General features: G+C 34.3%; 1 protein-coding gene across 1 annotated transcript; it reads left to right on the forward strand.

The window, feature by feature from the left end:
- The first annotated feature begins 3,892 nt into the window (after positions 1 to 3,892).
- On the forward strand, positions 3,893 to 9,479 carry Pdc (phosducin). The gene is made up of 3 exons (XM_013021783.1): positions 3,893 to 3,953; positions 5,747 to 5,898; positions 8,955 to 9,479. The coding sequence occupies exons 1-3, from the start codon at positions 3,893 to 3,895 to the stop codon at positions 9,477 to 9,479; spliced, it is 738 nt and encodes a 245-aa protein (XP_012877237.1).
- The last annotated feature ends 2,665 nt before the right edge of the window (positions 9,480 to 12,144 follow it).

A 12,144-nucleotide genomic window follows, 5' to 3' on the forward strand; every position in this document is an offset into this window, starting at 1 on the left:
TGCAGTTTGTTAATATTAGCTAAATGAAATGAGAATTTTCTTTTAAATATATTTAACTTTTCTTCTATTTTGTGCCCATGGGAATAATTATTTTTACTAATAAATTTCATGAAAATGGGTGGAACAGGTATTCCCATTGTTTAGCAATGGAGTTATTTTATTAACTGTAAAATAGGTTTTGACAAGAGCAACAGCTTATATAGCAGTTTTGTCTATTATACATGGTACTTAAAATTGTCTAATGTTAACCTAGAAAAAAATCTTCTGAGAACATTCATCACAGCAATATTTGTCAGAATATTATTTACAAACTGGGTTTGACATTTCATTACTGTCAAAAAATCAATGAACTACTCGAAGTCCTATTTGAAATACAATTCAAACAACAAATGCTTATTGTACTCACAAAGTTAATAAAAATAGACAAAAGAAGGACCTGTTCTGAATTTCATATAAGATTCTGACACTTTTTTGTAGCATCAGTAAGAGCATGGCTATATGTAATAAAAAGAAATCTAGATAGGTTGATGTCTTTTCATTAAGAACAAAACATTCAATTATAATTTTTCAAGCTTATATTTTCCAGGAATATTTTTTACTGATCATACGGGCTGACAAATATGAATTCCTGTCACTCATTCAGTATTTTTCTCACTCATTCCTCTTCTTTTTAAATCTGTGTCATGTATTCTACTCAAGTTTATGGGAATTTATGTTTAAAGAAAAGCACCCTGATAATACCAGAAATGTAAAAGTCAAGCTATCCCACACTTAACCAGTATAATGCCAGATCATAACAGAAAATCTAAGTGTTATGACTTTTTCTGCAAAGTCCTATTTCATTAGAGAGCTGAAACATGGAAAACATAAAAGATGCAGTGTCATGAACTCAAGAAGGAAAATCAAATGGAAAACAACTTACACATTTGAAAAATCATGGGGAAGGAAGCCAATGGGTTAGAAACTAAGTATGTCACATTCAATTCAGGTGATCATTCCCATTCTCCACCAGTACACACATCTTTTCTTTCTTTTTTTTTTCTTTTTGGAGGTATTGAAATTTGAACTCAGGGCTTTGTGCTTGCTAGATAGGTATCTTATCATGTATGCCATACCTTCAGATATTTTTGCTTTAGTTATTTTTTCATGTAAGCCCTGTGTTTTTTCCTAGAACCAGCCTTGAAAAGAGCTCCTCCCACTGATGCATGCCTACATAACTAGGATTATGGGCTTGAATCACCAATCTTAGTTTACCTATTGGTAAGAGGGTCTCACTAATTTTTTGTTTGGTGGGGGACTTCAGACTTCAGTCCTCCCAATCACTACCGCTTGAGTAAATGGGCTAACAGGTCCGCACCACTACACTAGGCCTTGTGCATACATCTTGAGAAATTTACGATGGTTTTCAAACAATTTCATGTAAATTTTATTACCCCATATTTTACAATCCCAAATTAATCTCCTCCTCATTTTGTATGTTCTTAAATGCCTTGTAGCAAACAGTCCTTATAAGAAATTAGGTAAAATGCTACCATAAATGACCTTTATCAATAATGAATATATATTCTTATCTAAAATTTATATCATTGTAGCTATATATTGTTTTAAATATTTGACATTAATATTTTAATTGTTAATTGTTAACTAATTATCCAATAAGTCTTCACTCAAAACCCATTAAGTATCTAGTACCAAGTTCTATACACTCATATAATTTCTCTCATTTAATCCTCATAACAATTTTTGAAGTAGACACTGTTATTACTCTATTTTACAAATAAGAAATTAGAGCATAGAGAGTTTGAGTGATTTTTCCAATGTCACACAGCAGATAGTTGAAAAATCTAGATTTGAACCCAAATGTCCAAAAGCTTAGCAGTATCTACACTGCCATTTTGCAGTGTTTAGGTGAATGGATCCTACCCTTAAGAAACTTAGTTCCTCCCCTGTGGAGCATAGAAGTCTAAATAACCAACAAGAGACCATGGTAAGATATTAACAATACATTATGAGACAAAAAATCACTACTGTAATGATATTAACCTGAGACCTCATCACTCTTAGCTACCCAGGCCTGGTTCTCAAAATATTGGGGTAGGGTAGAAAATGATGGGGAGAAATCTGGTTTGAATGAAATCTGGTTTATAATTTAAAAACAATTGCTTTCTCCATGACCCAATAATCAGAATCAGATGTTGCTGTAGACCTATCTTATGGGAAAATACACACACACACACACACACACACACACACACACACACATCAAAAACTGCATTCTATAGGCATCCAAATGACATTGGGGAAAATAGTTATGTTGGGGGTGGGGGGGGAACACCTCACATTCATATTTTAGTATCTGTGAGAACATTAGCCTGGCTAAGCTGATGAGATTAGGTCACAGTCACCTTGGGAACACAGGAAAGAGGGAAGCCAAGGAGATGGATGTCCAGAGTTGGGAAAGGCAGAAGGTGAAGGAACACTGTGGTGAAATGCCCTTCTGAAATGCAGGTCCTCACACAGAATCCAGCTTTCTAGCAGGAGGGAGGTGAGGTAGGATGTTATTTGTCCCCCTTACTGTTTTGCTGATTTCAGCCATCTCCCCAAATAGCAAGCCCTTTATTCTATTGTATTAGCACCAATACCTTATCTGAGCCATAAGAGCAATGGAAACATTGACTGAGGACATAGTAGACATTTATATTATAACCTAATATGGAGAATCCCGGTCACCATCATTATGAGACTTTTCAGTGACATTTCAAATACATATGGCCAAATTGAAGAGAAGTAGCTAATGAATAATACAAAAACAGAAGGGTGAATTCAAGAGCACTGGAATAGTTGCCAGCATCCCCACAGTGTAAATTGTAAAGTTTGGATTACTCATAATCCTCCCACCTCAACTCATATGCTGACAGCCTCACCTGCAATGTGAGGCATGTATATAATGGTAGGATTTTTATAGAAGAAATTAAGGTTAAATGAAGCCATACAGGTGTGGTCCTGATAGTATAAATTGTATAAACACCAAGATACCATTTTTTACTTGTAACTTTTGACAAGGAATATTGTAGAAAGTTTGAAAGATGAATCGGTTCATTTTCCATATGAAGAAGAAATGCCAACAAAGTGAAAGATAAATAACAAAGTAAGATGGTTGGTATGGGGAGATGCTGTGGTGTTAAGTATTAATTAGCAATGTGCTCTAGACCATCATCTTGAATTCTAATATGAAGACTGGATACACCAAACCACACTGACAAAAGGATTGTTATAATGAGTTAACTTCTGTTACATTATAATGGGTAAGAATACACCCCCACAGTTAAAAAAGTAAATAGCTTTGTTTTGTTAGTTACTACCTGCAATGATAGGCAAGTAATTTGAGTTCCCTGTCTTCACCTTTTTTCATTGTAAAATGATATCAACAATTGTCCTAACACACATGGCAATATGAGGTTGTTTTAATATGTAAATTTATTGGAAAAAATGCCTGTCACATAAATACATCAAACAATTAAAGTTTTTATTATATAAAATATTTGATTATAACATTTTGAAATTGTTTAACAAACAGTAATAACAAAAGGAAATCAATAATCAACAGAGTTCATGAGTATACATATTAAAATGAAAGCATAAACTTAGAAGAGACAATTACCAAACATCTTCAATAACATATTTCACAATGTCGATAGAAACATTTTAAACACTTTATGATAGTGAGAACAATTCATAACAACATTTAACCTACTATGGAATCGAGAAATAGGAGATTATACAGTATAGACATATCTCTATGTGTCTGTCTATATGCATGTATATTCTGGAATTCATCTGTATCATCACTTCTGTGTTTATACTATAGATTCTATCAGGTTTATTCTTTAAAATGGAAGAAGCCCAAAGCCAAAGTTTGGAGGAAGATTTTGAAGGGCAAGCCACCCACACAGGTAAATAAAACTAGAATAAAAAATAATTCCATAATTAAGATTGAATCTAGAAAGAACCAATATTTTGTTTACAATCTCAACTGTGAAACTTAAGTATTATCTTCATGTGGTAAGATAAAATAATGTCTAAAAATTGAGTAGATAAATTAATTTGAAATGAAATAACTCATATAACAATTTTATTTCAGGGCTAGGAAGGTGGCTCAGTGGTAGAGTGCTTGCTTACCATGCATGAAGCCCTGGGTTCCATTCCTCAGTACCACATAAACAGACAAAGCCAGAAGTGGTGCTGTGGCTCAAGCGGTAGAGTGCTAGCCTTGAGCAAAAGAAGCTCAGGGACAGTGCTCAGGCCCTGAGTTCAAACCCCAAGACTGGAAAAAAAAAAACATTTCAGTGTCAAAAAATAAGAAAGAAAGATACTAATTGTTGGGGGATGGGGATGTGAGAATGTTTAAGGAGGTGACACTGATCAAGATCATTATATTCACGTTAAATGGCGCCTTTGTTAAGTGGCACCTCCTTTACAACTACGTAGAGATAATAAAAATTAAAAATGAATGATACTGTTGATAATTGTATAGATGTCCAACTCTCAGAAGACTTCTATATCTACAGAATAATTAAACCACTTTCCACTCTTCTCTCTTCATGTCTCTCATTATAGACTTTCCTTGGTACTTCATAAACAATAGTACATTAAAGACAATGTCGTTTGATTTATTTTTAATATGAAAAATAACGGTAATGATTAATAAAGCATTCTTGAATCAATTTGATTTCAATCTTTTTCCAGGAAACTAACATTTTCCATTTGTTTCATCCAGACTATTTTCTCTTTTTTAAATTTTATAAATTATCTTTGAGTAGTCATTCAGAAGGGTTCCAATGCAGCATGTCAGTTTTGTAAATACAGTGCGTCTTGACCAATGTTACCCCTTCCTTCTGTCATCCACCACAGTTGCTCCGAACCACACCTATCCCCTCAATTTACCTAGCGTCATTTCCACATGTACCTTGAATATTACAACTACATCTACCCATCTTTCCTCTTCTATTTGTCTGCCCTCCTTTGGACTTTGTCTGTGCCTGAGAGTATTTTTGTAATCTGTTAAATTGTGTATGGCTGACTATTGCAGTTACTAAATGAGAAAGGCAGAATTATCTAAATATAGAATATAATACCAAAGGTATGAAAAGACTATTGAATGTGGAATTTAAAATCTCATATAGTGAGGGCTTAAAACTTTCTTCGAAGCACTGTTATTTTGCAGGGCAACTGAATATTAGAACCTCAGTTAGGTCATCTTTGGTTTCATTTATTTTTCTTCTGTCTGAAAATCCCATCCTTTATGTTTGTGAGATATTCTTAGAATTTTAGAAGGAATTGGGTGGCTGTGCATTGCTTCTCTTAAAGCCATTTAGTTTGTTTATTGTGGTCGGACCCCTTTCTCACTGGCTGTCTTTCAAGAACTATGTTTTGTTTCCCCAGCAATTCAAGTTTCCTTTATTAACAATGCAGTGGCAATATTAGCTTATTGACAAAAGCTCTTTCTTACCCAATGAAAGCACTATTTTTCTAAAGTTCTAGTTCTCTCTATATATCCTTGCTAACATAACTTTTGCCAACAGTTCAAAATGTATAATTTGTAGTTTCACTAGTGCAAAAAGTTTCAGTGGGATTCTTTTTCAAAACCCATTTGACAGCAGTCATTTGGGAGAAAGCTTTTACAAACAAGGCAGTAGGGAATTTCTATCCTCAAAAAAACGAAAAAAATTAATTTTTTTTATTCCAGGACCTAAAGGAGTAATACATGATTGGAGAAAGTTTAAATTAGAAAGTGAAGATGGTGATTCAATCCCACCTAGCAAGAAGGACATTCTCAGGCAAATGTCTTCTCCTCAGAGCAGAGATGACAAAGACTCAAAAGAAAGAATCAGCAGAAAGGTAAGATAAGAACAAAAATTAATAAATAAATTAAATATGTTTTCTAAGTCTTGCTTGTACTGACCAAAAACACAGTAGAAGTGAAGTGAGTCTGAGGATATTTTATACTAAAAAAAATACAATGTGGCTACAATGCTCAATAGGAACAAGACTCTATAGGAAATGGACTCATTACCTTGTTCATGTAACGGTAGCCCCTCTGTACAGTAGCTTTACAATGAAAAATATATATTAAAAAAAGAGAACCAATTACAAACTAAGAAAATTGGGAGAGGGAAGGTGTTAGGTTGGGGGAGATGGGAAATAATGATTCAAATGTATTTGTAAATTGATTTGTTAAGTGGAAACTCCTTTATACAACTACTTAAAGATAATAAAAATATAATTTAAAAAATACCAAAAACCCTTTAAAAAGAGAGAAAAATGTGAACCAATTAAATAATACATGAATTAATGATTAATGGATTAATCAATTTCATATGAGAAATTAAAATATTGAAAATTTTTGTTACAGGAAAGTTTATATCTTTTGAGGTCTTGATGAATATTTTACAAGAATATATTTGAACTAGTTTAAGTGATAACAAATTTAATCGACTTATTATTAAATATTGGTATTTGTATGCACATGAATTTATATAGAGAAAGTAAAGAGCAACACCAGGTTAACAATATTGATTGTTGAAAGAAATGAGATTGATTGGAAGAGAGAAAAAAGGTGGGTAGAAATATCTTAGCTTAAAAAAAAGATACTTTTCTTTGGGAAGCAACATTTTTAAAAAGATCTTAATTATTACACTATATGACATATTTGTTTATGTCATAAAGACATACTTCAAGAAAGGATCACTAAAAGTCGAGATATTTCTAAGAATAAATTATAATTTTTACTCATGGGGAAAAATAACTTCAGTTGATTTTTTTATCTTCACATCAGTGTATAAAGGTTATATACTAGCTGGGCACTAGTGGCTCACACCTGTAATACTAGCTACTCAGGGGGCTGAAATCTGAGGATCGAGTTTTGAAGCCAGCCCAGGCACAAAAGTCCCCATGGGATTCTTATCTCCAGTTAAACACTCAAAATCTGGAAATGGTGCTGTGGTAGAGTGGTGGACTTGAGCACAAAGAAGCTGTGGGATAGAGCCTAGTTCCTGAGTTCAAGCTCCATGACTTCCTCCCCCAACCCCAAATAAAGGTATATACTGAGTCTCAATAGACAGACTATGACTTAAAATGTGCCTTAGTGCAAGACTTTGGTCTTGGTAATGTTTAAGCCTAATATTGTTTATGTATGGGAGCAGAGATTGATTCTTTCATTGAGTTGTGAGATAATTAAATTTTTCCATCTGATGAATTGTAAAAATATCTTCCACTTATTTCAAACAGACATGAATAAAAATAAATAGAAAATTGTTTGGGAACATAAAATACTATGCAAGTATAAATATTCTTATTAAAGATTGTGTGCTAATTTTAAGCTTTGGAAACATACCTGAATGCATAAATATATGCCTGAATATATGAATGGCACAAATCCTCAGATGATGCTCAGACAAGTCTTCAAATCTTGTGTGACTTGATCTCTTAAGTGAAGCAACTTAAGAGCTATACAAAGTATTTATCAATTGTAGGGCTAAAATAAATTGAGACAATAATAGAATAGGAAAAAAATAACAAGTTAAGAAAACTAGTGAAGCCAGTAGAGAAACAGATTCAGACATAGGAGAATAGGAAAATAAAAAAAAGCTAATTCCACATAATTTGAATCTTAATATCTTCTTACCTCAGAAATTTCTTGCTCAGATTCAATAATACAAATATGCTCCAAAATACTAATTGTTTGCCTTCCTAGTACTCCTTTACTTTCAAAGCCAATACATGTTGCTATTTGAGCATTTACATGGGGATAACAGCCGTGTACACCTCCATTGGGGATATCCAACTCTAATAGTTCTGAACTGCTCCCTGTCTGTTAGTGACCTCTTGAATATATTTTTGGTTTGGGTTTGTTCTCCAGTTGGGGAAAGATGCAGTTAATACATTATCAACTACAATAATAATGAGGTAGATATTATAAAAGACTGTGAGGGCAATTCTATATTCCAGTGACAATGAAAAGTAGCCATTTTGGAGGATGGAATTTAGGCGTTTTTCCCTCTTCTGCCTAAGCTGGTGGGCAGGAGTTAATTCAGGGGACTTGTTAATGCTGGGACTGCGCAGTCTCACCCTTGCAAGTTCCCATTCAGTAGATCTGCAAAAATTGCAGTTCCAAGTCATTCCTGAGTCATGTTGATCTTCGTGGTCCAGTCATTGAATCTCTTGATTAATTTAACAAACCCCCCAACAGAAGCAAAAGCTGTCTTGTTTGAAACCCATATCACATATTCAAAAGAAAGCCACTACAGCCTAAGAATTTTAACAACTTAGGGAAAAGGTACAGTACTGTCCAGAAGCATTTTTTTAGGGACACACTTACCTGTGTGCTTGTCTCTATATGTCAGTATGTGTGTGTCATTGTTTTGTTTTGTTTTATTCATTTTTGATGTGAGCTACTTCAGAGCAGACCTGGTTGATATTTTTTTTACCCTATGTGGTGAGTGGTTAAGTAACATATGTCCAACTGGTATCATGAGCTTTTATGATTCAGCTATGACTAATTCTACATTTCAGCATAAAATAATGATTGAATCCCTATTAGGCACAAGACACTGTAACAGATATTCAAAATATATTGAAACAGACAAAATATTAGACCAAACTAATATTAGGCAATTTAAAAATATACATAGTGCAGGCTCAGATAATATTTATTGATATGGAAAAAAACAATATAAAGATGGAGAATATAGAGCAGGAGTCTTTTTACCTGGAGAAATCAAGCAGTATGACATTTGAGCTAGTGGTGATAGGATGAGGTAATGAGATGATTGTTTCAGGAAGTCAAAACAGAGCGAACAGCAAACACGCTGCCATGGCTGAGAACGGTTGGGGGCATCTAAGGAAGAACCATTTTTGTCCAGGTTATCTCTATAATTGCTTTCATCTGTCCTCAGATGAGCATTCAAGAATACGAACTTATCCACCAAGACAAAGAGGATGAAAATTGCCTTCGTAAATACCGGAGACAGTGCATGCAAGATATGCACCAGAAGCTGAGTTTTGGGCCTAGATATGGGTTTGTGTATGAGCTAGAAACAGGAGAGCAATTTCTGGAAACAATTGAAAAGGAGCAGAAGATCACCACCATCATCGTCCACATATATGAAGATGGTGTGAAGGGGTGTGATGCCCTCAACAGTAGTCTAAGCTGCCTTGCATCAGAATATCCTATGGTCAAATTCTGTAAAATAAAAGCTTCTAATACAGGTGCTGGGGAACGCTTTTCCTCAGATGTCCTCCCCACACTGCTAGTCTACAAAGGCGGGGAACTCATAAGCAACTTTATTAGTGTCGCTGAACAGTTGTCTGAAGAGTTTTTTTCTGGTGATGTAGAGTCTTTCCTAAACGAATATGGATTACTACCTGAAAGAGAGATTCAGGCTCCTGAGCAGACCAACATGGAAGAAGATATTGAGTAAACATGATGTTAATATTCACAATTACCTTTACACATTGAACACTGATTTTGGTAGTATCTATATTCCTTTAGAGAACACCAATTATGGGCATGATTTACTGAGAACAAAAAGATTGACACTGAAGTATGGGGTTTTTTTTTTTAGCTTTCCTTTGTAGCAGTTATTCAAATTGCGATAATGCTCTACTACAGAAACATTGTAGTCCTTAGCAACGTTGTTTGTAAATAAAGAGAAGGTGAAGCGCATTGTCATTCTTCAAAAATCCCTTTCAAGTTCTGTAATAGATTTTTTATTCTGTTTCTTCTCTGGGTTCATTTGTGTTTTTCAAACTACATTGTTACTTACAATTTTCCTTTGCAACAAAAATAAAAATCTCATAAATATCTTGTGTGAAGTCTGCTCCTTCTTATAAAGGTCCTAAGACCTTTAGAAAGGTCAAAGTACAAAAAAGTCACAATTCATTCAAGTGTATAAATACCAATCAAATCAGAAGATGATAAAGTTAAAAACATTATGCCACATCAAAGTTACTAAAAAAAAGTTGTACTTGTTATAAAAGATAGAAGTAAGGTTTTCTTACTCTGACAAATATTTAATATTTCATAATCATAATAATTCTAATTATCATTTATTCATTGCCAATTATAAGCCAGTATTTTTTAAATGCCACTACTACTTAATAACCACAAATCTATATATGTAGTATTATTCTTATTTTTTAAATAATGAAACCTAGACTCAGAGGAGCGCAGTATAAATTCTACTTTTTTATTCTTGAAAATATTTGGTAGTGTGCAAAGTAATTAAGTATTTATGTATGCAAAAATATGTATATATTTGAATTACGTGAAGAGAAAGGAGAAGGAATTTCTAGATGTCTGAACCACGGTGATAAATCATGGCAAGTGAGAGCTGAAGCAGAAGGAGGGCCTGAAGAAATGATGCTTGATACCTAACCAGAAACAGGCTCCCTGTGAGGTATGCCTAAAGTAGGTTTGCACATTTCTTCCTGCCAGCCCAACTGAAACCAGACATGTGTCACACATTTTAGTTTCAACTCTTACAGCTCCTCTTCTTTCCCTTTAAGCCCTTTGCTCCTCGTTCTCTACATAAAGCATTTTGTTTTGTTCAGACTCATTGAGGAAATACAAGTTATCAGACAACACCTCCTTCATCTTTCCATCACAAGAACTAAAATGTACACTCACTTAAACACTATTTGTACAGATGATAGAAGTATCCATAAAGCTAACTAAGGCCAGCCAATCTGTATAAGCTGTGCATCTTATCCTTCTTGCCTATGTAGTCATTTTTCTTCTGTAATTTCTCCCCTTTCAACATCAACTCCCTCCTTTCTCTGTGTTGTATTATTTCCATTTACTTGTAAATATTTTAAATTTCCCACTCTTTAAAATATTTCCACCTATAGGACAAGCGATCTTAGCTACTCTAGAATCTCAGGTAGGAGGAACATAGTTGAAAGTTGAAAGAAACATAGTTGAAAGAACAGGCAAATATCTGAAAAATAAACTAAAAGCAAAAGGGCTGGGAAAGTCATTCATGTCTTTGTCTAGCAAGTGTGAGGCATTAAGTTCAATCCTCCATACCACCAAAAATAACATAAAATAGAAAATATGCCCACCTGACTTATGTAACTGTAATCCCTCTGTACATCACTTTTACAATAACAATAAAAACCTTACCTTTCAAAAAAAGATATAAAGTCATAATTTCTATTCCTCACTTCCATTTGCTATGTATCCTATTCCAATCAAGACTTCATCTCAAATGCCTCAGTTTCAACTTGTAGTCTATTGTCAGACTTGATCCATTCTTGTTCCTTATTTATCCTTTCTCCAAGCTTGAGTTATAGATGGCCATCCTCCTACCTCTTGAGTCAGTTACATGCTTTTATTTGAGAATGAACACACTGCTTGTTTGCTTGCTCTTCTACTGGCTTTTCTTTCTATGTCCTTCATTGACTTGCTCAAACACAACACACACTTGTCTTATTTGTCACTTAACTCCAGTCCACCCTCAAATTCACATCCCTAGTTGGACCTGTCTTAAACTCCCAAATCCTCTAACTTAGTTGATTGAAACAGGGAAATGAGGGAAAGAAAAATGAGAAAGGAAGAAAAGATGAACAATTGTAGTAGCTATTAGAGAGATGGTTCGTGTTGACCGGTTTCTAATATACGATTACTGTATTTGTTCATAAATCTAAAATCTGGATCATATTTTCTGCTTTTTACTTTGGAAAGGCATTTAGAATATCCTATGGCCTGTTCCTAGTTTGCTGACTAACATGGATGAAAAGTGCTAGGAGGGAGATGTGTAGGATAATAGGAATAAAGTAAGGAGCTTTGAAAGACAGTGTAGCATGTTCTTTACCAAATGAGTGTGTAGACTTTTATGGAATTCTCTAAGTAATTACTGAATTATTTTCACAATAAAAAAAGAAGATGGGAGGGAGGAGGGGGACGGGGGTGGGAGGAGATGAGAGGGAATGGTAAGGGGAAACAAAGGAGGAAGCAACAATGCTTGATAAGAAATGCACTCATTACCTTGCCCATGTAATTGTAACTCCTCTGTACTGTATTTTCTTTTTTTTTTTTTTTTGTCGGTCGTGGGGCTTGAACTCTGGGCCTGGGCATTGTCCCTC

Source organism: Dipodomys ordii, unplaced genomic scaffold (genome assembly GCF_000151885.1).
Source record: "Dipodomys ordii isolate 6190 unplaced genomic scaffold, Dord_2.0 Scaffold57, whole genome shotgun sequence".
In the NCBI taxonomy this organism is placed as follows: domain Eukaryota; kingdom Metazoa; phylum Chordata; class Mammalia; order Rodentia; family Heteromyidae; genus Dipodomys; species Dipodomys ordii.